The sequence below is a fragment of the Mobula hypostoma genome, chromosome 1 (genome assembly GCF_963921235.1).
Source record: "Mobula hypostoma chromosome 1, sMobHyp1.1, whole genome shotgun sequence".
Lineage (NCBI taxonomy): Eukaryota > Metazoa > Chordata > Chondrichthyes > Myliobatiformes > Myliobatidae > Mobula > Mobula hypostoma.
In genome coordinates this window covers 168,590,487-168,616,148 of record NC_086097.1, presented here as the reverse complement: position 1 = coordinate 168,616,148, position 25,662 = coordinate 168,590,487, and the positions used below count along the sequence as shown (strand labels likewise).

The 25,662-nt window shown below is 43.0% G+C and overlaps 1 protein-coding gene across 6 annotated transcripts in view; it reads left to right on the top strand.

The window, feature by feature from the left end:
• LOC134352285 (protein spire homolog 1-like) overlaps nucleotides 1–25,662 on the top strand; it is a 210,149-nt gene that overhangs the window by 98,717 nt on the left and 85,770 nt on the right. For all 6 annotated transcript variants that reach the window (XM_063059585.1, XM_063059609.1, XM_063059593.1 and 3 more), the window contains one exon: nucleotides 17,104–17,229. In XM_063059585.1, the coding sequence (XP_062915655.1) occupies nucleotides 17,104–17,229 (126 nt within the window). The remainder of the gene's footprint in view (nucleotides 1–17,103; nucleotides 17,230–25,662) is intronic.

Genomic DNA, 25,662 nt, shown 5'->3' with positions numbered 1-25,662 from the left:
GGCCTGAAACGTCGACTGCACCTCTTGCTAGAGATGCTGCCTGGCCTGCTGCGTTCACCAGCAGCTTTGATGTGTGTTGTCTAAAGATTCTAGGTGATTTGCTGTCGTGTATCCTATAGATGGTGCAAACTGCTTCTGCTGTGCAATGGTGGTGGATGTTGTGTCTATCAAGCAGGTTGGTACTTCTTCTAGCTTCTCGAGTGTTGTTGAAGGTGCACTTGTCTAGGCAAGTTGCAAGTATACCATCACATCCCTGGCTTGAGCTGTGTAGATGGTGGGCAGGCTTACAGGATTCCTTACCTCTGACCTGCTCTTGTAGCCACCCTGTGAGTGTAGCTCCTCCAGTTCGGTTTTGGCTCACTGGTAAAACCCAAGATATCGATGCTGCAGGATTCAGTGATGGTAATGACATTGAACATCATAGTGTGAAGCGATGGAATGTCTCTTGTTGGATATTACTTGTCGCCTGTTAGCCCAGGCCTGGATTTTACCTCACTTCATTTAAATGTAGACTGCTTCATTATCTGAGAAGTCATGAATGGTACTGACTGCAGTGCAATTATCAGCCAACATCCCTACTTCTGACCTTAGCACCAAAGGAAAGTCACTGATGAAGCTGTTGAAGATGTTTAGGCCAAAGACACAACCCAAAAGAGCAACTGCAGAAGCATCCTGTGGCTGTGATAATTGGCCTCCAACCACCACAGCCATCCTCCTTGGTGCTGGGTATAATTCCAACCAGCTTTGCATTTCCTAAGCATCTTCTTTTGCTTTGTTAAAATAAATGTATTTATAATAAATAAATACAATTAACTGTGCACCTTCCTCTACACTCTTTGTGCCCTTAGTTTAGTACGTTCCCTCACAATGCATCCACATTCATATTTCTTCCTTCAGCAATCCACCATGAAGCATTTGAGAGACAGGTGGACAACCCCACAGTGTGCATAGGCTGTTACATGGAGAGTTCAGAGTAGACACTCCACTCAAAGAGACATGCTCTCAGCATCCCCTCTGAGAATATCCAGCATTTCTATGTGACTGCGTTACACTTCTCCATTTCAGATGTTCCTTCCATCATATTAACACGCACTCCACTTTAACTGTGTGTTGATTTGCACATATGCTAACCATCATTAATCGTTACTTACACAGTGGCAGCTTTGCTTAAGTAACCATATATTGTACCGATGAGCTCAGAGTGATTAATGTTCAGTCTGCCTGCTTTAACAAGGCAGAAGATGGGAAGTTGCTTTCCACAATATCTGCAGAATCTCTCGTGCTTACGAGTTGCTTTCTCCAGCTGTGTCACCAGCTGCTGCCATCCTGGCCTGCCAATGCTTATTTAAACTACTGTCTTTTCATTGACCATTTAGCTGAGAACATTTTCTGGTAGCAATTGGTTGAAACTGTTTTTGTCCCAACTTTAGATTTAATTTGTTATAAAATTACTGGTAAGTCTACTTCAATTAGTAAATGAAGTCACTCTCCAGTAAGATTGGTGCTGATGTGTGATTACCTCTCTACACTTGCCACCTACCTATAGGAAAGATGTAAATAAGGTTAAAAGAGTATACAGAAAATTTACAAGGATGTTGCTGGGTCTGGAGGACCTGAGTTATATGAAGAAATTGAATAGGTTAGAACTTTATTCCTTGGAACGTAGAAGATTGAGGCGAGATTTATCGAGGTATCAATAGGGTAAATGCAAGCAGGCTTTTTCCATTGACCTTGGGTGGGACTGCAACATGGTTTAAGGTTGAAAGGTGAAATGTTTAAGAGGATCATGAGGGGAAATGTCTTCAGTTAGAGGGCTGTAAGAGTGTGGAATGAGCTGCCAGCACAAGTGGTACATTCGAGCTCAATGTCAATGTTTAAGAGAAGTTTGGCTAGGTACATGGATAGTAGAGGTCTCAGGCCTTCCTTGGTATTTCATGGCCACTGCACTTTGAACTGTAGTCAATGGGTGTAACATGGGAAATGTGGCAACCATTTGCTGCACTGGAAGATCTCACCATTAGCAAAGGAATGAGGACAAAATAATCTGTCTTCTTATGACCGCGTGAGGTTAAGAGTTGCCCAAGACACTGGTCGGACTCCCCTGCTTTGCTGTGGAAGGCTTCATTGGAATCTTTTGCACCAGATAAGAATGCAGAATAGTGTCTTCGGACCTTGCAATTGATTCGAAATCTGGGAGTGTGGCATTCCCTCCAGAAATGCCTTCAGAGGTTCTCTACTCTCTCACAAGCAATTCTGAGGCAGGACTTGCTCCTAACTAGGTGATGGTGAATATCCACATTAATGATTGTCATTGATGAGTTAAAGGTTAAGGAGGGTGACATCTTCAAAAGTAGAATTTTTCTTTGTTTGGCTCAAGATTGTAGGAAAGGTGAAAAATGTACTAAGGTGGTGAGAAGCTGCACACGAGGATGATCACAGTCACAGTGAGCATGGAAACAGGACACTTGGGCTCATGGAGTCCACGCTGATGAATGTCCATTCATTTATATGTCTATTATTTTGTTTTATGCTTTGCATATTCTCAGCAGATTCTACAACTTCCAAGCCAAGTGCAATTTACAGTTGCTAGGTATCTCCTACTTATCACCCGCCAACTTTCTTCTCGATGTTCCCCCAACTGCCTCCATCTGCCTGTCATCCTCAACCTCACCCAGTTCAACCTATCACCTACTAACCTCAGAGTCACTCCTCCCGCCCGCTTCTAAAACCTGGCCATCTTCTCTCCATACTCGCAGTCTCCCTGCAGGGTCTTGGCACAAAATGTCAATCATCCCAACATTTCAACATGTTTTGCCTACCCTTGCATGTGGGAGGAAACTGGAGGAACCCCAAGGAAACCCATTCAGTAACAAGAACTCACAGACAGCTCCTGAGGTCACTGTGACGTCACCAGCTATGCTGCTAGGCTTCCCAAGTTTGACCAGGCTTAATTCCTTCCTACTCATCTTGGTGGCAGGCTTTGAAAACTCTGTATTAAAGCTGCTTTGGATGTTGTACTGTTGGTGCCACGAGTTTTACTTATTGGTACCACCCTCTATCTTCACTTCGTTCAGTTTTACCTTGCTCCACTGATCAGGCACATAGGCTGAAGCTGTCGGGGTCCTTCATTAAGAATATGGATGAGGTCAGTGGGTGCTGATTAACTTTTTCCAGCATGGATGCCAATGTATGGCTTCCTGCCAAGTTCAAAGCCATTTGTGGCCATTAAAGTCCCAACCAGATGTTTTATTTCAGCTATAATAGCAGAAAATGTTGGAAATACTCAGCAGGTCTTGCCACATCTCTGGGAAAAGAAGAAGAGTTGACGTTTCAGGTCCAAGAATCTTCATCTATAGAGCTGCTTCTGATTCCTGAGCACAAACTGGTTCCATAAGCCCCAGTAGACTATCTCCTCTCATCTGCTCACTTGTGTATAATTTCTGCAGCTTGTTTATTTGTCAAACCCCTCTAGTCAATCACCTGGGCCTCTAGTTACCAGAGTTGGAGAGGTTTGCTGTTCTTTTCCGAGACACTGCCTTCAACCTACTGGCTTCTCATCCACTTGATCCAGGTCTCAAGATGTAGAAGGCCACAGTGACTGCGAGTGGGGTGATGTGGACAGAGAAGAGGTCCCACTCATCTCACTTGAGGGATATCCACTCTTGCTTGTCATCATGCAGTGGGTAAAGAGCAGAGAGATCAGAAGAATAATTTCCACCACTGAGCTATCAAGGGGCAACCATATGATTTCCCCCCCCCTCCATTGAACATAGAATGGTGCAGCACAGGGACTGGCCCTTTGGCTCATGGAGTCTCTGCTGAACTTGCCAAGTTAAGCTAATTCTCTTCTGACCCGCATCCTCCGTTCCCTGCATGTTGGTGTCTATGTATGGGGCGCCATGGTAGTGTAGCAGTTAGTGCAATACTATTGTAGCTCGGGGTGTCGGAGTTCAGAGTTCATTCCCAGCGTCCTCCGTAAGCAGTTTGAATGTCCTCCCCAAGGAATGCCTGGGTTTTCCCGGGTGCTCCAGTTTCCTCCCACACTCCAAAGATGTAGTTTAATTGGTCATTGTAGATTGTCCTGTGATTAGGCTAGGGTTAAATTGAGGGTTGTTGGCGGGGCGGCTTGAAGGGCCAAAAGGGCCTATTCTGTGCTGTATCTCTTAAAAGAAATAAATTTTTTAAAAAATTTACCAGCACTACTGGCTGAAGGGTAGCTTCTGTTCGGCTGCTTGAAGCTCTGGAACAGAGCTCTTGACCTCGCAGTCTACCTGATCATAGCCTTTGCACCTCATTGCCTGCCTGCACTGCACCTTGTAGCTGGAACACCACATTCTGCGTGATTGTTTTCTCCTTGTATAATTTCCCTGCCTCAATATACCTATGTTTTGAAATGACCTTCACGTGTGGCATCCCAAACAATTTTTCTGCTGTATCTGGAACACATGTGACAGTAATAAACCAATATGTCTTAAGTGTCACTCTTACCTGCTTCCATCACCATCCCTGGCAGCCTATTCCAGGAATAGGAATTGGTATTGTTTCTATCATCACATGAAAAGCTTGTCTGGCATACTATTCATACAGATCAAATCAATACACCGTGCACTGAGCAAGATAGAACAAGGTAAAACAATGACAACGCAGAATAAAGCAATGGCTGCAGAGGACATGCAGGTAGACGATAAAATGTAAGATCCTAATGAAGTAGATTGTGAGGTCAAGAGTGCATCTTACTGTGCCAGGGGACCATTTATTAGTCTTATAGCAGTGGCTTAGAAGCTGCTCTTGAGCCTGTGGTATGTGCTTTCAGGCCGATGATAGGGGGGGAAGAGAGAATGCCCTGGGTGAGTGGGGTCGTTCATTTTTTTTCAGTCATTAATAAATGAAGGAGCCAAATAAACTGAATATGCTGCTTATTTTTAGTGTCCTGCATCAATTTTCTTCTGTGGGGTATGTGCAGCAATTCCTGCCAATTAATTTTTAATTCTTTTAAGGTTCTGAAGGCCTTCCTGAAGAGTTGGCAGCTTTCGCCTTCAAGCTCAGCTGGTGACCCGGAAGGCTGATATCTGAATTATTAGCAGTGATCTGTGAGGCTAATTTAATTTTACCATCATTGAAGTCCATTTTACAACTTCAGCAAATAAACCTTAATTTACTGCTAGCCATTTCATCAGTCCATTAAATAAATAAATGTAATGTTCCAACATTTTAACATTGCCATCTGTGCTCAATTTTTCATTAATGAGGCAGGATACATTGAAGTCTTTAATGCTCGCTCGGCCTTTTAAGGACTAACACAGACTGAAGTAATCTCCCTTTCTACGGATGACTGGGGAAAGTAAAGGTTGTAGTCACAGGAAGGGGGAAGGGAGGCCAGTTTTGTCGCCATGGTAGCTCTTTGTGTTGATCACATGATGAGGAGAGGCACTGACATCCCTTCATTGAGTTCAGTAAAATGCTGCAATGTTTAAATATTTTTAAGTAGCTTTGAAAGTTGATTCTGTAAGGAGTCCAAGACCTTCTGTAACTGGTTCAGATTCAGATATAATGAGTTTTGTTCAATAGTCTAGTAAATGTTGTTGAACATCTAGAATTTGGGTAGCGTAGAATTATCTTGATTCATTGGTTGGAGTAAAGATTCTACCAACCTGTGAGGTGAACTATTAATCAAATTTATTCAAAATTCAAACCATTCAGTATAAACTTGCCTTGACTTCCGCAGCCAATCCCCACTTTCCCCTAATCCTCGTGGAAGGAGAATGATATAGCTGGTACAGGTTTCCCCCGCCATCCGAAGGTAGAGCGTTCCTATGAAACGGTTCGTAAGCCGAAATGTCGTAAAGCGAAGAAGCAATTACCATTTATTTATATGGGAAAAGTGTGTTGTGAGTGTTGCTTTGACCCCAGCATCTGCAGATTATTTTGTGAACACAATACTTAACATTAGATCAACAAATTTCATATGTAAGATTAAACAGATGATGTGCATTAGACTGTATAAACATACATGAGATAATGAAAATAAACTTTTGATAATTATCTAACCTTAATATCAGGGTACTAGAGCTGTAATGTGTGATGTATCAACAACTGATGAAATATAACACATAGTGTATAAATGTACAGCAGTTTATTATGTATCTGCGTGTGCATAATTAATATATATACACACACACACACACACACACACACAGTGTATGATATATTATAAATGGTTAGTGCATGAGTTTGTTATAAAACACACATTCAAAGGAAGAGCTGAAACACTTAACAAATAGTAAGTAACTTGCATCATGTGGTGTGATGTGGTGAAGTATACTTCTGCTGACACAATGATCTTTTTAGCTTTGGGTTGCAAGCGATCCCTTGTGTTTGGTAAGCACAGACTGATTCATGCATATATTCTTGGCTGTTGTAGCTAGAGGCCAGGGCCGTGCATTTGTTGTTGGAGATGCTCTGTTACTTTGTGCTGCTCGAGAGGATTTTCCGTCTGAATAGAAAATGCTGGAAACACAGAACAGGTCCCAGTGGCATCAGTGGAGAAAGAAATAGAATTAATGTTTCAGATTTTGAAGATCTTTAATTTGATCAATTTCACATGATATTTTGTTATGTTTCTGTTACAGCCTCCTGCACAAAGGAATTTCCGCTAATGCCATCCTTTATTGTGCTGCGGAAGGCAGTCTTACAGAGATCCTTAATGTTGTGCTGGTATTTGAAAGGGCAGGAAAGTCATTGTTTATTGTAATTTATTGTAAAATGCACAATACATGTACGTACAGGTGCAATAAATCACAGGAACTTAGTATCATATAAACAGCACTCCCAAAAAACATAAATTAACCATTAATTATCCACAATAAAGCTTTTATTTTAAGTGCCTTTTTAATGTGAAGGGGATGTCATTGGCAAAACTGTCATTTGCGTAGCATAGTGATTAGCGTGACACTATTACAGCTCGGGACATCGGAGTTCACAGCTCAGTTCCAGCGCACTCTGTAAGGATGTTGGTACATGCGTTCTTCCTCTGCACGTGTGGGTTTCCTCTGGGTGCTTCGGTTTCCTTCCATGATCCAAAGACGTACCAGCTAGTAGGCTAATTTGTTAAATTGTCCTGTGATTGGGCTAGGATTAAATTAGCATTGTTGGTCTATGCAGCTCGTTGGGCTGGAAGGGCCCATTCCACGCTGAATGTCTAAATAAACTCCCCTCTGAAGTTGGTTGTATCTCAGATCATTTTGGAGAACAGTTGAGAATTATTCACATTGATGATATTTCAGTCAGACCAGGTAAGACAGCCAGTTTCTTGTCCTGAAAGGCATTTGTGAATCAGATGGGTTTTCCACTAATCCAGTACTTTCACAGTCACAATTCCCAAGGGGAGCTTTTCATCCCAGATTAATTATTTGAATTTAGATTCACTGCTGTAGGATTTGTACACCTGGTTCTGTGTCATTGCCCAGACGTCTGGATAACTTAACCACTTTGCTGCCGCACTCAAGACACCCTGCAGGAACGTTAATTACCTCGTGAGCAGATGAGCTTTGTATCATAAGGATTATGAAACACTGGGGTTGATGTAGTTGGGGGTGGAGACGATGGATAAACTGGCGGGGGAGATAAAAAGGTTGTGTTGATGTTTTTGTGGGACACTTCTTCGTTGGAACATTTTGTGTGATTTTAATGGTGAATTCATTGCAAACTGCTGTCCGTGCAGTTACTGTTGCCTCACAGAGGCGTCTAGGCAGGAGAGGATGTACACCAACATAGCGCTGGCTGAGCAGAGGCTGAAACTTGACCCTTCATTGTCTCCTTCTATGACTTGTTATCTGCACTACCACACGTTACTTCAACCTAGAGTCTCTCTGTAATATTGAACAAGGATTACTTCTGATATTAAGTTAGTTAGCTCTTGCTTTGTACACGTTATCAACAGTGTGCACCTCACAGCTGCAGCCTGATAAATTTAGGCTCTGATTGCAAACAGGAGTTAATCAAGATGCCAGCTCATGGCAAGACAAGCTTTTCTCTTCCCTTAATGAAATTTCACATTCAGTGCTTGTGTAAGCATTTTTATCTTAGTGCATTTAGATTGAAATTAATTATATTGGTGGGAGAGCATGTGCGCACACATATATACACACAAGCCTGATTAGATGAACGAAGAATAATTAGAAGCCTCATAAAAGAGCTGTCTGCTAGAATGGGCCCATTTATTTCTGTCTGTGCCTCTCTGTCTCCATGTCTGAATAAATGAGTCATCGAGTTATACCACTCAGAAACAGACTTCTCAGCCTTCTGCTGCCATTCGGCATCAATCTTTATTAATCCCATTTACTGTACCTTGCCTGAAGCCTTCTGGGCATTGGTGAGTTCAGTGCTGTCCTAGATACTTCAGGTGACTGCCTCTACCATCCCCTCAGTTAATGCATTCCAGATTTCAGCAACACTGAGGTTGGGCAAAAATCCTTCCCTTTCTCTCCTCATACAAGAGTTGGGACATCACATAACAGCTGTACAAGACGTTGGTGAGACAGTACTTGGAGTATTGAGTGCTCTTCTTTTTGCTTAGATATCAAACAGTTGTCATTAACTGGAAAAGATGCAGAAAAGGTTCAGAAGGATGTTACCGAGATTGGGGGCTTCAGCTCTTAGAAGATGCTGGATAGGCTGTGCTTTCTGTCTCTCAAGTGTAGGAGACTTAGAGATGATCTTATAATGGCTTATAAAATCATAAGGGATATAGATGAGGCATATGGACACAATCTTTATCCCGAGGTAGAATCATCTAAGATTCAGGGCGTACGATAGGTTTATGGTGACAGGGGAAAGATTTAAAGGGGACCTGAGAGTCAACTTTTTCCTCACAGAAGGCGGTGGGTGTATGTGACGAGATGCCAGAGAAGATGGTGGAGAGGGTAAAATGACATGGATAGAAAAGGTTTAGATGGATGTGGTCCAAATGCAAGCAAATGATATTGGCTCAGACCGTCACCTTGGTCGGTATAGACAAGTTAGGCCAGAAGGCTTGTTTCTGTGCTGGATAATTCTATGACTGTGAATGTCTTCCTTGTGATCTTAAACCTAAGCCCTCTGGTTATCGATACTTAAGCTATGGAGAAAGTATTACCATTGTTCACCTCATCTATGCCCCTCATAATTTTGAACCTCTTGGTCTTCTCCACTCCAAGGAATCTCCTCATACCTGAGACACTCTGCCCCAGGCAAGCTTCTGGTACACCTCCTCTACACCCTCTCCAGAATAATTATGTACATTGTGGCGACCAAGAATACGGACAAGATTCCGAATGTGGCCTCAACATTGTTCTAAAGCACTAACATAACTTCCCTGGTCTTGTGTTGTGTGCCCTGGTAAATGAAGACTACCAGGTGCATTCCCTACTTCTCTACCTATCTATGCCGCCTCCTTCAAAAGTTTGGTTAATCAAATTTACACAAAATTATGTAAGAGCATCTCTTATGTGTGTTGAATAAATGGTGTGGAAATGGGTCTTGTTTCCCTGCCTTTGAAATTTTAATGAATGGAACCAAACTTCATAATTCAACTACAATGTGTACTTGTGATAAATTGCCCAGCTGGTATAATTCCTTACACAAACCCATGACATCTGTCACGGAGAAGGCTAACGGCAGCAGACATAGGGGAACACTAGCAGCTGCTGGTCCCCATCCAACAACACACACAAAATACAGGAACAGCTCAGTGCCAGGTAACACCTATGAAGGGGAAATAAACAGCCAAAGTTACAGGCTGAGACCCTACATTACTCCTGATGAAGAATCTCGGCCTGAAGCATTGACTATTTATTCTCTTCCATGGATGTTGTCTGTCTTGCTGAGTTCCTGCAGCATAGTTGTTCAAGATTTCCAGCATCTGCAGAATCTCTTGTGTCTAATGTCCGCACCAGTTTATGTGTCATCTTGAATTGGAAATGTATCATTGCTGAAGCGCTCTCCCCACGCACTTTTTTAGGAGCATCTTTACTCAGTAATTCCTGAAGGAGACTCACCTCCACCTTCTTGAGGGCAATTAGGGCTGGACCAATAACACCCACATTCTGGAAACCGAATAAAAACAAAATAATTACAGCTGAGAGAGAGCTCATAACACTGGTATTTAACATCCTCCTTACATTGAATGTAGTCTCAGCCCATTATCATTGTGTCACAGTGGAGCAGTGGTGGAGCAGTTGCATTCAGGGATTGTGAATGGCCAGATTTGGAGGAATGATATTCAATGGAAGGTTCTATCCTGAGGCATCTCCTCAAACTATCCCGATACATCACAGCCCAGTATAGCAATGGCTCTGTTCAAGACTGCAAGAAATTGCGGACAGCATGGCCCAGTGTCTCATGAAAACCAATCCCCTTCCACAGACTCTATCTATACTTCCCGCTGCTTCTGGAGAAGCAGCCGGTTTAATCAACCCTTCTCACCCTGCACGTTCGCTCTTCTCTCCCCATCCATCAAGTGGAAGGCACAAGAGTACCACCAGGCTCAATGACAGCATCTGACTCACTTTTACCTGTCTCGTGTCTGCATTTCTTGTATAATGAAGATGAACTCATGCCCTCATTCTGGCCATTTGCATCTTATTTGTCTAGCTGCGTTGCATTTTCTCTGTAACTGTAACAATATATTCTGCATTCTCTTATTCCTTTTTCCTTTGTACTATATACGCAATGATCTTTATGGATGGCATGCAAAACGTGAGCTTTCCAATGTCTCAGAACATGTGTCTGTAATTAACCAGTTACAATGCCCATGTTTCTCTCTGTCTGTCCCTCATGTTCTCTAAAACCTTCTTAGACCTTGTTAAACCTTCAAAGAACCTTGTTAAAGAGAGGTGAAAACTTTGCTCTGGAGAGAGTAAAATCGAGGTGGCTTGTCAAAGCCTACCTTCTCCTGATACTGGCACTGCAGAGCTGTGCTTTCCTTCACATTTATTCCTTCCTTATGATGTTGCATCTCTGCAAAGTCACCGTTTCCTGCATGTTGCTTGTTGCCCTGTGGTTTACTGCCCCGAGACTGAACCTTGAACTGGGACAGACCCTCTGGTGAAGGATCTCCCTGAGTATGGAGTTCCAGGATTTAGACCTAGTGATGATGGAGGGTCAGTGATGTATTTTTAACTCAGCATTGAGGAGGGGGGACCTGCAGTTAGTGTTCCCATGGCTCTGACACTTTTGACCTCGTGATGATCCAGACATGGTATGAACTGTATCTGACACATTCAGTAGCCAATGGTGGAGGGAGTGATTTGGGTTTGTTATTGTCACATGTACCGGGATACAGTGGAAAGCTTTTGTTTGCTCTCCATCCATACAGATCATCCCACGCAAAAGTAGGTCGAGATAGTGCAAAAAGAGAAAAAAAAATTGAATGCAGAATGTAGTGTTAGTTACAGACAAAATGCAGAGCAGATAAATAAAGTAGAATGGTCATAAAAGAGGTAAGTCGCGCAAGAGTCAACGAGGTAGAGTCTGTGCTTGAGCCTGATGGTACAGATTCTCAAGCTTTTGTATTGCGTGCTTGATGGGAAGGGTGAGGAGAGAATAACTGGAGTGGGAGGAATCTTAGGAATCCTGGGAAGTGTAGGCAGTGTCAATGGAGAGGAGGCTGCTTTTCATAATAGACTGGGTTGTGCTCACAACTCTGCAATTTCTTGCAGCCTTGGGCAAAGAAGTTGCAATATAATACTGTTATGCATCTGGATAGGATGCCTTCCCTCTGCAAATTGAGTATATGATCAAAACTAACACATACGTAAATCATCACTGGCATACCATTACTGAGTTTGACACCTATCTGAATGAAATGTTACACCTACCTCGTCAGCTGCACGCAGGATATTATCTGGTCAGTATTTGTGCCTTAACAGATAACTGTAATAATAGATTAGTAGCGGTTTAGTAGTTGGTCACATGTGCTAAGATACAGTGAAAAGCTTGTCTTGCAATATCATTTATACAGATCAATTATTTACTCAGTGCATTGAGCTAGAATAAGTTAAGACAATAACAATGCAGAATAAAGTGTAAAAGCTACAGAGAAAGTGCAGTGCAGGTAAATGAGAAAGTGCAAGATCACAACGAGGTAGATTGAGGCCAAGAGTCCATGTTATCATACCAGAGTACTGATCAGGCTGCTGCTTTGACCCGGAATTTCAGGGGTATTATTGGAGCAGTACCCTTGGGGTAAGTGGGGAAATGTCAACACGCTCCTGCGTGCCTTGAAAATAGTGGGAAGGCTTCATGTTGTCCGGAAGTGAGTCACACGCTGCAGGGTGCCCGGCCTCTGACATAGTCTGGCAGATTATGTTTAACCTGCTGAACATTTCCAACATCCCTTTCCCTGTAATATTTACTTTATAAATTGCTTTGTGATGAGGATTAACACAGTTTCCAGCACTGACAGGTTTGACAATCCTAAACCGTTGTTAAAAGAACTAACCTGCTGCTCTGTAGCACCCCCACATGTCCATCTGTGGTACACAAAGAAAAGCTGAGACTGGTTTCTGCAGGCAGGCAGAACTGGGAGCAAGTCCTACTTTTGTAGCCCATACTCTGCCAGGAAGTCCATGTACCATAGGAAGCATCCTCTCCCGGTGCATCGCATCTGGGTGTGGCAGCTGCCCTCTGCCCGAGACCACGAGAAGTTAGAACACAGCCCAGTCCATCACACAAACCAACCTCCCCTGCACTGACTCCATCTCCACTTCCAGCTGCCTCAGGAAAACAGACATAATCAAAGACCCCTCCCACGCTGGGCATTTTCTTTTCTCCCCTCCCCTACCACAAAGGAGACACGACAGCCTAAGAGCATAAGGCACCAGACTCAAGGACAGCTTTTGCTCTACTGTACTACTCTCAAACAGACCACTCAGACACTAGAGGTGAACTCTTGGTCTCTCCATCTCCCTCGTTGTGGCCTTGGCACTTTATTTGTCCACCTGCTCTGCACTTTCTCTGTAATTACAACACGGCATTCTGCATTCTGTCTGCCTTCTATTCATCATCATCATCATCATGTGAAATGTTGTATGACATGGGCGACCAGGGTCTATGACCATGTTGGCAAATTCTACAGAAGTGGTTCACCATTTCCACCTGGGCAGTGTCTTTATAAGACAGGTGACCCCAGCCATTATTAGTATTCTCAAGAGATTGTCTGCCTGGCCTCAATGGTAGCATAGCCAGGTCTAGTGATGTGCACCAGATGCTCATGTGATTGGGGGTGGAGGAGTGTAAGCAGGTGCTACACCTTGCCCAAGGGTGACCTGCAGGCTGGAGGAGGGAAAGAGCACCCTACCTTTGGTAGAGATGTATCTCCACCGCGCCACCCATTCCTTATATTACCTCAGTGTAATTGTTTATGGGATGATCTGTCTGACTGGTACACAACACAAAAGCTTTTCATTGTATTACAGTACACATGACAACAATAAGACAAATCCAGTACTAATGACCATCCATCCTTCTGCGACGTGAAATAGAGCAAAAGAGACGCTGACTCCCTGAACCCCCCAGGGTTCTTCTGGATGAGGGGAGATTTGATGGAGGAATACAAAATTATGGGGGCATAGATGGGGTAAATGCAAGCAGGCTGTTTTTCCAGTGATGTTGGATGAGACTAGAACCAGAGGTCTTGGATTGAAAGGGTGACCTGTTTAAGGGGAGCTTCACTCAGGGAGTGGTGAGAGCTGCCAACAGAAGTGGTGGACGTGGGTTTGATTTCAACATTTAAGAGAAATGATTTGGATTGGTATGGAGGGCTATGGTCCAGTGCAAGTTGATGGCTCTAGGCAGATTAATATTTCAGCATGGACTAGATGGCTGAATGGCTGGTGTCTATGTTGCAGTGCTCTATAATTCTGTGACTCTATTGCATGTATGATCACTATGAAAGAGCAAGAAACAGAGGAAGATCTTGAGGGGGTTGTATTCCTTCCGGTGAGCCCAGTTAAATTACCTCATTGAGTTCTGCCTTTAGGGAGCTAAAACAAACTGATTAAACCTGTGGAATAATCAGGGTCTAGACCCGGTGCCTGAGGAAGCGGGAGTCCTTAATTTAAGGAATATTGGACGCAAGAGATTGCTGATGCTAGAATCTGGTACAGCACACACCATCCATATGAAGGGGTTTGACTCAAAATATTGACTATCCTTTTCCCTCCACAGATGCTGTCTGACCCGCTGAGTTCTGACAGCATCTTGTTGAAGGGTATCAGTGATTGCCTGCTGTGATGCAACCTGCAGGACGTGGGAGGGTATTCTGGCCCCATACAGGCACTATGGATCCAGTAGGTTCCTCCAGTGTCACAGAATTCCACAAGAAGCAGAGAGGTTGTGGGCAGGAATTCTGGAAATCATGACCTTGGAGGCTGAAGGCGCAGGTGCCAATGGCGTTAAATAAGAGGCAGTGTTGTTGAAGTGAACGTACCTTGCAGGTTATACGACTGGAAGGGAGTTCAGAGAGAGGGGGGAGCAGGAGCTGGGATGGATTTGAAAGCCTCAGTGTGAAAAATAAAGTTATTGCTTATCTGGATGGCTGTGCTGGTCCGCAAAGGAAAGGCGAGGAGTGATGTGAGTACGGACTCAGAGGCAAAGTGGATAATCATGTTTGTCAGAAATTTAAAATGTTTGCAGAATGGGAATATTCTGGTTGAAGTTAGACTCAGGGTACTGAGACTTCGTGTGGCAGAGCTGAGCATTGTATAAAGTTGTTTGTTCAGTGGGATTGAATGTAGAGTAAAGACTGTGATCATTCAATGGAGTTCTTTAAAAAAAGAGTAACCTTTAAGTCTTGCTTCATAAAGCCTAGTTTGTTCAGGCTGACTGGGAAATGGAGAGAGTTCCTGGAAACGCTGAGATAGTTTGTTTACTCATCATCTGTCCTGGCAGCAATACATGAAAACCACTCTGTTTCCATTTTTTGCATGATGACCCAATTTTACCTGCAGCTTCCATGTATTTTTCTTCTGCACCTCTCTACACTGTTTCAGTTTACTCCCATATATACCAAGCTGCCCCATTGCTAATGAGAGAGACAACATGTCAGTTCATTGCATTAAAGCAACATATCAGATATTTGATATGACAGAAGTGGGACAAACTGATGCTGGCTTTTACTTTGAAACCTCCATATTTTTACTGTATCAGCTATGCCAAGCTACGAAAATAAATTGTTAACAGAATTGCTAGGGTTTGCAAACAATTTAAATGATTCTTGCCGAGTTGTATCAAATTTGAAATTTTATTGGATAAATAGTATCCCAAATTTTCTGCGGAAATGGTAGTGTTTCGGATGATCACGTAGAAGTTCAGGACTTGTGCATGGGATAATAGATTCTGAACTGGCACAGAGCAGACTGCTGTTGTTCTTCAGCATTGGACTTGCCATGGAGTAGCTGAGTGGAACCATCCATGGATTTTCCCGCAAATCCACTGGGAAATCTGCCTTTGGAACCTGCACCATGTTAGGCTTCTGTTGAAACAGCAAGAATGGGCAAGAACGACTGAAACAGAGAAGTGTGTAGATTATCTTGCTTCATTGTATTAAGTGTATTTAATATATTCCTTTATTTTCCACCATGTTAAATAGAAAATACGAATTTTCTGTTCATATTCTGAGGGATTGATATATTAGAGTCCTTCCGATTGGTGGACAAATCATCCTCACCAACAGGTTCAGAACATACTCTATATATTGGTTCTCTGTTCTGACATGTACTTAGATGGCTTTAGGCATGTTTAGGTGAAACTCATTCTGAAAAGCCTAACTTAAAATGTACTGTAAGAGAATTTAGTGATGTTTGGAGCAGAAACAATTCCCTATTGCTGAACTTCCTGGAGATGAATCTGTGCAGACAACAGGTCCTCACTGATGGGTGGATAATCAGGCAGTGTGCTTTGATATTGGTGTGGGTTTATTATTGTCACATGGACTGCTTATACAGTGAACAGCTTTTATTTTGCATAACATCCAGACAGTTCATGCCATACATAATTACATCTAGGTTGTAAAAAAAATAGAATATAATATTGAAATTTCAGGGAAATGCATTACAGGTAGTTCTTATGGTCTTGGAAATGAGGCTTAAAAGAATAGAGCAATGATAATGAATATAATGATTGGGTCTGCTGAAGCCACCTCCCAATGAATTGCCATTCTGGTGCTATCATGGACCTGCCTACCCTGCCAATTATTTCCTCCTCCTGATAGATACTTCAGGAATGGTGAACATCACCTTGTATAACAAACCAGTCTAGTGACATTGCACAGACCACGTTGTTATATTTATATCATGTTCCTCAGCTTCAGGAGTTGACTGACCCACACAAGCATTTCTTTGCTTTTTTTCTGAGAAAGAAGGCTCTATCCTTCATACAAGATGCTCCCATCAGGCCATGACATCTTACTGCAGCTACCATTGCAGCAAAAAGTTCTGTATCACCAGGTTCGAGAGCAGCTTCTTCCCTTCAAACTTTTGGTTCTAGAACCAATCTGCACAACCTTAATTACTCCCTCAGTATAGCAGCACGATGAGCACTTTGCACTACAGTGGACTTTCTTTGTTCTATTTTCTGTATGATTCATGTTTAATTATTTTTCTCGTGAGTGCTGCTTATAGACAATAGACAACAGGTGCAGGAGTAGGTCATTCAGCCCTTTGAGCCAGCACCACCATTCATTCAGTGAGTACCCTTTCCCTGCCTTTTCCCCATATCCCTTCACTCCACTATCTTTAAGAGCTCTATCTAACTCTTTTTTGAAAGAATATAATGACGATGCTATATGCTGCTTATCTGATGCGATGTACCCATGATGCTGCTGCACATAGGTTTTTCATTGCACCTGTGCATATATAAACTTGACTTCTTGACTGAGTGATGGGCATAACAAAACCTCAGCTTTGTGTTATCCAGAGAGGACCAGAGTTAGGAACTGCTCAGAGGAATGCTTGTGTAGGCCAGTCAATGACAGGAGTAGAAAATGCAGCCCAATGATGTAGGTTCCTAGTCAGGAGACATGAAGGGTGACTGACTAATGTGTCCTTTTGTTTTTCTCTTTGTCAGTTGTGTGCTGCTCATCTCACAACCCCACCTGAGGCCCCGAACCATTACCCGGCTGTGTGCCGAGCCCTCTTTGCGGAGTCCATGGAGTTACAAACCTTCTTGGCCAAGATAAAAAGTGCTAAAGAGGTAAGAGCTTACCAAGAGGCATTGACAACTGACGGGGAGGAGTGAAGGATGATTTTTACTGGGAGATATGTTCAGGAACACTTGACATTCTTTGTACATCCCCACAGTTCCATGTGCTCGTGTTTGCTCCCCATGCTAAATGAATTATATCAGAATATTTTTCCAAGTGCAAGACCAGCGTAAAAGATGACAGAGGCCAGGATCCGAGGCAATAGACAAAATGCTGGAGGAACACAGCAGGTCGAGCAGCAAATGTGGAGGGAAATGGACAGATGATGCTTCAGGTCAAGACCCTTCATCTGGATTTTGATTTCCAGATGCAGATTTTTGTTTCTAGTGCAAGAATAGTGTAGTTGTACATCCCACACCTTCACTTGCCTGAAGGTTGTGTATTGAAGTCTGACATTCAGACACTGGAGTACAACAGAATTCTGAGCTGATACTCTGGTGCAGAACTGAGAGACTGTGATGGTGTCCGAGGTCCTGCATTTTATTGGAAATTTTAATTAGTGCCAAAGAGTCTCGTAACATGGAAACCGGCCCTGCAGCCCACCAAGTCTGTGCTGAGCATCAAGTACCCATTTACACTATCCCTATTTTATTTTCCCTTCATTCTCATTTGCTCCCCCCTCTACCTATTAGGGGAAATTTGACAGTGGGGAAATTAACCTGCTAACCCCCATGTTTTTGGGATATAGAAAAAATCTTGAGGATCAGATGAAATCCATGTGGTCACATGTGGAAGGTTCAAACTCAACTCAGATAGCACAGGACATCAGGGTGGAACCCAGATCACTGGAGATTTCAGGTAATAGAATTTTGGGATGTGGATTGTGTTACAGTGAGGACTATATTAGAAAGTTGTTCAGAGCAATAGAGGAGAACAGGACCTGGAAATGATATTGGACCATCCCATGCCCATGATCCATTTCCACATGCCATCCATTTTTTGTTTCCATCTGCTGCCTCAGGTAGATCCCTTGGCACAATTTCAGCAAAGGAAACATTACACCTGGTGACCTGGCTGAGGGTTATCTGTCAATTACTGCCAATCCATGATGCCTCCTCAACCAGATCAGCTTGAAGAAGTCTCTGAACAACTACCACCAACATACCACCTGTGGAACCAGAGGAGCCAACACATTTGACCACTGTTAGACCATCATCAAAAATGCTTAGTGTGCCATTCCACACCCACACTTTGGAAAGTCCAAATGCCTAGCTATACTTCTCCTGGCATACGGGCAGAGACTGAAGACTGCAGCATCAGTGGTGAAGACCATGAAGGTATGATCAAGGGAGGTAGAGTGCTTAGCTGACTGCTTTGAAAGGATGGACTGGAGAACACTGAGGAATCCATCTTTGAATCTGAATGAATATCCCACAGTTGTCACTGACTTCACCATGTGTGGATGAATGTGTACCTTCAAGAGCATACTGGACATACCCAAACTAAAAGCCTTGGATGAACCAGGAGTTTTGTAGTCTGCTGAGAGTTAGATCTGTAGCATTCAATACTGGTGATCCAGAACTATACAAGATCTCCAGGTACAACCTACAGAATGCTATTTTAAGAGGGAAAGAGCAATTCCATTTGAAGTTGGAGGCGGAATTGGATGCACATCAGCTCAGGTGGGGTTTGCGGACCATTACTTCCTAAAAGGGAAAACCTAATGTCATGAATGGCTGTGATGCTTCTCTCCCAGATGAGCTCAATGTCTTGAAAAGGAGAATAAAATTACACCTGTGTGAATTCCAGCAGCAACTCATGACCCTGTGATTTCTCGATCAGAGGATGATGTCAAAACATTTTTTGAGAGAGTGAACCCTTGCGAGGTGTCAGGACATGATGGTGTATCTGGTAGGGCACTGAAAACCCATGCCAGCTATCTGGTGGGACTGTTCAAGGACATCTTCAATCTCTCACTGCTGCAGCAATTGGACGTTCCCACCTGCTTCAAAAAGGTGACAATCGAACCAAGAAGAGCAGGGTGAGCAACCTCAACAACTGTCGCCCAGCTTCACTCACATCTACTGTGATGAAGAGCGTGAAGAGTTTGGTCATGGCCAGAATCAACTCCTGCCTAAGCAGGGACCTGGACCCGCATCAATTTGTCTATCACAGTAATAATTCTATGACGGATGTAACTTCACTGGCTCTCCACTCAGCCTTGGATCATCCGGACAATAGCAATACCTACATCAGGCTGCTGTTTGTTGAATACAGCTCAGCATTCAATGCCATCATACCTTCAGTACTAATCAACAAGCTCCAAAACCTGGGCCTCTGTGCCTCCTTCTACAACTGGATCCTTGGCTTCCTCATTGGAGACTACAGTCAGTGCGGATTGGAAATATCCTCTCCTCCTTGCTGACAATCAATAATGGTGCAACTCTAGGATGTGTGCTTAGACCACTGCTCTTCTCTCTCTACACCTACAACTGTGTGATGAGGCACAGCTCAAATGCCATCTATAAATTTGCTGATGACACAGCTATTGTTGCAGAATTTTAGATGGTAACAGGGAAGCATACAGGAGTGAGATAGATCAGCTAGTTGAGTGGTGTCACAACAACAACCTTGCACACAGTGTCAGTAAGATCAAGGAATTGATTATGGACTTCAGGAAGGGAAAATTGGGGGAACACACACCAGTCCTCGTCCAGGGATCAGCAGTGGAAATGGTGAGCAGTTTTAAGTTCCTGGCTGTCAGCTTCTCTGAAGATCCATCCTGGGCCTGACACAATTGCAAAAGAAGGCACAACAACAGCTATACTTCATTAGGAGTTTGAGACGGCTTGGTATAACACCAAAGGCTCTCGCAAATTTCTACAGATGTACCATGGAGAGCATTCTAATAGTTCCATTGCTGTTTAGTATGGAGGGGCGACCGCACTGAATCAGAAAAGGCTACAGAAAGTAGGAAACTCAGCTAGCTCCATCATGAGCAACACACATCGAAGTTGCTGGTGAACACAGCAGGCCAGGAAGCATCTCTAGGAAGAGGTGCAGTCGATCCTGCCTGGCCTCCTGCGTTCACCAGCAACTTTGATGTGTGTTGCTTGAATTTACAGCATCTGCAGAATTCCTCGTGTTTGTCCATCATGAGCATTTGCCTTCCTAGCATCAAGGACATCTTGAAAAGGTGATGCCTGAAAAAGGTGCTATCTATTGTTAAGGATCCCATTACTCTTCTCATTAATACCATCAAATAGTAGAATTTACGGTTCCTTTCCAAAGCATAGAACATAGAACCAACCATACAGCACAGTATAGGGTCTTTAGCCTATGATTTTCTGCTGACTTTTCAACTTTACAATCCCTCCTACATAGCCCACAGCCCTCCATTTTTCTTTCATCCACGTGCCTATCCAAGAATACCTTAAATGACCCTAATGTATTAACATCTACCACCACTCCCAGCAGTGCACTCCAGGCATTTACCACTCTGGTATAAAAACACTACCTCAGATAGTTAAAGCCGTTAACAAAACAGTCCAACAGTTCCTGTCTTTGATGGAAAGCAGACATACTATACTAGTTGGACCAGTTATGGCTGAACCCAAATAACTCAACAAAGGCTTGTGAAAAGAAGGACTGATGATATAATATTCTTCACTAATTGGTGTTATAGATAACTTGCCAAGCTCTGCTACAGGTAGCAGGTTTGCCGAGGTTTAGTAGGTGGTGTATTCTGTGGTGCATCTTAGTAAGGAATCTGGCAGACAAGTTGGTTGTTGAGCTCCTTGTTCTACTACACCTACATGGAGTTTTCTTACACAAGAAATAAGTTAATGTGATGTGGGTTGTACTAATTTCACATCATCCTAGGTTACCTACAACTTGAATCCCCCACCCTCAGATAACCTGCTTCTCCCCCCACCCTTTCTCTTCCCTCATGATTTACCCAGTCCCTTTGACACCTCTTGATAAAAGGCAAACTTGCGTGGGTAAAATGAATGCATATTTATTTACAGTAAATGGCTTTTGCTCTACGTGAGCGCATGTGCCCAGCTCATAGCTTCCGCTCGACCTGAGCACATGCAACCCAGCTCACCAACGTCACTTTCTGTTCCGGGTGAACCACCGGCATTGTACACTGGGAACTGAAGTTCTTTATTATGTACACACATCATAACACAACCTCCACCCCCACCCTCCTATCACACTGTTTCTTTCCTTATTCTAATTGTTCCACGCATTCCTCCCTCTGTATCCCATCCCTCTACTGCTCCCTATTGCCTACCCACCTCCGTTATTTGATTCCATACTCCACCTTCTGTTCCTATTAGATTTCATCATCTTCAGCTCTATGTTGCCTCTACCTCCCACCTCCTTGAGCTGCTTACCTGGATCGACCTGTCACTTGCCAGCTTTTGTTCCATCCCTTCCTCTCACCTCATTATCTTGCTATTTCCCTTCATCTTTCAGTCCAGACTAAAGGGCTCAAACAAAACCTCGACTGTCCATTTCCTTCCATAGATACTGCCTGACCTACTGAGTTCCTCCAGCAGTTTGGTTTTATTGCTCCAGATTTTAGCACCAGCCATCTCGTGTCCACATTCTATCTTGGCCCTAGTTATTTCTGGTTTATTTCTACAATTTCGACTCTTCCAACCTCTGATATATATGAAGTTGGTTCATTTGTGTTGGTCTGTAGACCTAGCGTAAATGGGTGCTTAATTGTTGGAATGGAGATGGTGGCCCCAGGGGCCTTTTTCTGTGCTGTGTGACTGTGAGGATCATACTCACTGCCTTTTAGAATTCTTCAGTTAAAATTAATACTTTATTAAGTATTCTCAAAATAGATCCTGTTGTTTCTCTGAGTAATTATCAGCTTCTGAAGAAACATTATAATTTAAATCTACCCTGGTATTAAAATCAGGCATTGTTAGATTTACAGTGATAAAAACTACAAAGAAACGCTTGTATTTTTATATAGTACTCTTCACATCTCTTTTAGAGCACTCCAGAGCATGTTGTGCAATGAACCAGAATTGATTAGAGACCTGAAGGTAAAAATACCCTTAGGGGCAAGTGATCACAATATGATCGAATTCATCCTGAAATTTGAGAAGGGGAAGCTAAAGTCAGATGAATCAGTATTACAGTGGAATAAGGGAAATTACGGAGGCATGAGAGACTAATTGATTGGGAAAGAACACAAGCAGGGATGGCGGCTGAGTAGCTGGAATTTCTGGAAGCAATTTGGAAGGCACAGGAGGAAGAAGTATTTTAAAGGAAAGATGACACAACTGTGGTTAACAAGAGAAGTAAAAGCCAACATAAAAGCCAAAGAGAGGGCATATAATAGAACAAAAATTAGTGGGAAGTTAGAGGATCGGAAAGCTTTTAAAAACCAACAGAAGGCAACTTAAAAAAGTCATTAAGAAGGTAAAGATGGAATATAAAAGTAAGCTGACCAATAATATTAAAGCGGATACCAAAAGTTTCTTCAGTTACATAAGGTGTAAAAGAGAGGCAAGAGTGGATATCGGGCCGCTGGAAAGCAATGCTGGAGAGTTAGTAATGGGGGACAACGAAATGGCATATGAACTGAATCAGCTTTTTGCATCAGTCTTCACAGTGAAAGACACTAGCAGTATGATGGAAGTTCTAAGTGTCAGGGGTCATGAAGTGAGTGACTAGAGTTACCATAACTAGAGAGAAGGTTCTTGGGAAACTGAAAGGTCTGAAGGTAAATAAGTCACCTGGACCAGTTGGTGTACACCCCAGAGTTTTGAAAGAGGTGGCTGAAGAGATCGTGAAGGAATGAATAATGATCTTCCAATACTCACTAGATTCTGGAATAGTTCCAGAAGATTGGAAAATTGTAAATGTCACTCTACTTTTCAAGAAGGGAGAGAGGCAGAAGAAAAGAAACTATAGGTCATTTAGTCTGACCTCAGTGGTTCGAAAGACGCTGGAGTTGATTATTAAGGATGTGCTCTCAGGATACTTGGAGGCACATGATAAAATAGGCTGTAGTTAACATGGTTTCCTCAAGGGAGAATCTGTCCTTACAAATTTGTTGGAATTCTTTGAAGAATTAACAAGCAGGATAGACAAAGGAGAATCGGTTGTGTTGTGTACTTGGATTTTCAGAAGGCCTTTGACAACTGCCACACCTGAGGATACTTAACAACCTATGAGCCCATGGTATTACAGGAAAGATTCTAGCATGGATAAAGCAGTGGCTGATTGGTAGGAGGCAAAGAGTGGGAATAAAGAAAACCTTTTCAGGCTGGCTGCCGGTAATTAGTGGTATTCCACAGGGGTCTATGTTAGGACGGATTCTTTTTACGTTGTATGTCAATGGTTTGGATGATGGAATTATGGCTTTTTTGCAAAATTTGCAGGCGATATGAAGATAGGTGGAGGGACAGGTAGTTTTGAGGATGTAGAGAGGCTACAGAAGGACTTAGATTAGGAAACTGGGCAAAAAAATGGCAGATGGAATACAGTGTTGGGAAGTGTACGGTCATGCTCTTTGGTAGAAGAAATAAAAGGATTGACCATTTTCTGAATGGAGAGAAAATACAAAAACTGAGGTGCAAAGGGATTTGGGAGTCCTTGTGCAGGGTTCTCCAAAGGTTAATTTGCAGGTCAAGTCTGTGGTGAGGAAAGCAAATGCAGTATTAGCATTCATTTCAAGAGGACTGGAATATAAAAGCAAGGATGTATTGGTGAGGCCTCACTTGGAGTATTGTGAGCAGTTTTCAATAAGTTTCAATTGGTACATTTAATGTCAGAGAAATATATACAATATACATCCTGAAATTCTTTTTCTTTGCAAACATCAACGAAAACAGAGACGCAGCAAAGCAACGACCCCACCCCACCAGCAAAAAAGCATCAGCACCCCCCACCGAGCATGCGAGCTTGCAGCAAAGTATCAATAGGGACACAGACATGCGGTACCCCAAATACTACTCGTTCACCTGGTATTTGACATACAACAGTCTCTCTCTCTCGCTCTCTCTCGCACTCTTGCTCTCTAGTAAGGGAAACAGAGGTGTCCCCATTTCACAATGAGAGAGGAGACATAACAAACAGCTTGCTGATTTACGTTGTTAAAAGTCTGTTGCACTGCTTTTTCTGAGCTCTGTGCCAAAAGAACTCGGGTCCCTGGGCGCACAGCCAGCAGCAAGCTCACAGCTTTCGATCTCCTGTGTACTCCCACAACATATCAAGCGGCAGCACCGGCCTCGAATCAGCCCACCTCCAGAGCCACGAAAATCTGGCACCCTGAAGGCACCCTAGTCTTCCAGGCCACATCCTTGGCATATCGAAAAGCGGCCGGTCGTGAGGCCCTGAGAGCGGGTGCCATTTCCACAAGATCCGAAGTAAGTGTATAACTCCAGCTCATGGTTTGAAAGGGAAAAAAAAGAGATATCAAAGATAGAAATAAAGCTGTATCCGAAGAAGCAAGCAAAGGAGTCGCCATTAGGCGCCATCATCCTCCTGAGCTCCACCTTTTTGGCCCCTTATCTTAGAAAGGATGTGCTGAAATGGCAGATGGTTCAAAGGAGGTTCACAAAAATGGTTGCAGGATTGAACAGGTTGTCATATGAAAAGCAGTTGATGACTCTAGGCCTGTATTCGTGAGAATTCAGAAGATAGATTAGATTATATTTATGGAAATCTATGGAAGTGTTCAGGGCAAAACTAACAAAATGAATTATCTGAAAATACCAGAAACACTCATCAGGCAGGTCTGTAGAGAGGGAAAAGGAATCAATATTACAAGTCAATAACTCTTCATCAAAACTGGAAAGTAAGGAAACAAGAATGTTTTCAGTTGGGCAAAGGGGAAGAGTGGTGAGAACAGAGGGAATGTCTGCACTAGTGCCGGTCAAAGTTGTCTTTCTCTTCCCTCGCTTTAAATATTTGACAAGGTCCATTCCCTCTGTTAGTCTTATCTAACTCTTCTTCTCATGTCATGTCCCCATCCAACACCTTCCCTTTTACCTCTTTCACTCCCATCATGAAGGATCTAACACTCCTCTTCCTATCTACTGTACTCTGCCATCAGATATCTGAACAGTCTTTGAGCCCACGAACACTACCTCATTATTCTCTTTTTTGGACTGTCGACTTTTGTAATTGATAGATTTTTATGTTTTTTCACTTTATTGTTGCTGCAAATACATCAAATTTCACGTCATACATCAATGATAGTATTTCTGATTCTGTACTGCATTTGGTGGCCATGTGCTGTCTTCTCTGTGTTGGGGGAAACTAAACACAGACTGGTTGACTATTTTGTCTGTTCAGTCTGTGGAGAGGTTCTGAGGCTCTGGCTGCCTGTAACTTTAATTCTTTATCTTGCTCCTACTCTGATGTCCTGCTCTGGCTTTGTCTTCCTATGTATTGCAATGAATCCTTTTATATAAACTGGACGATGGTCCCTCATCCTTCATCTGGGCATG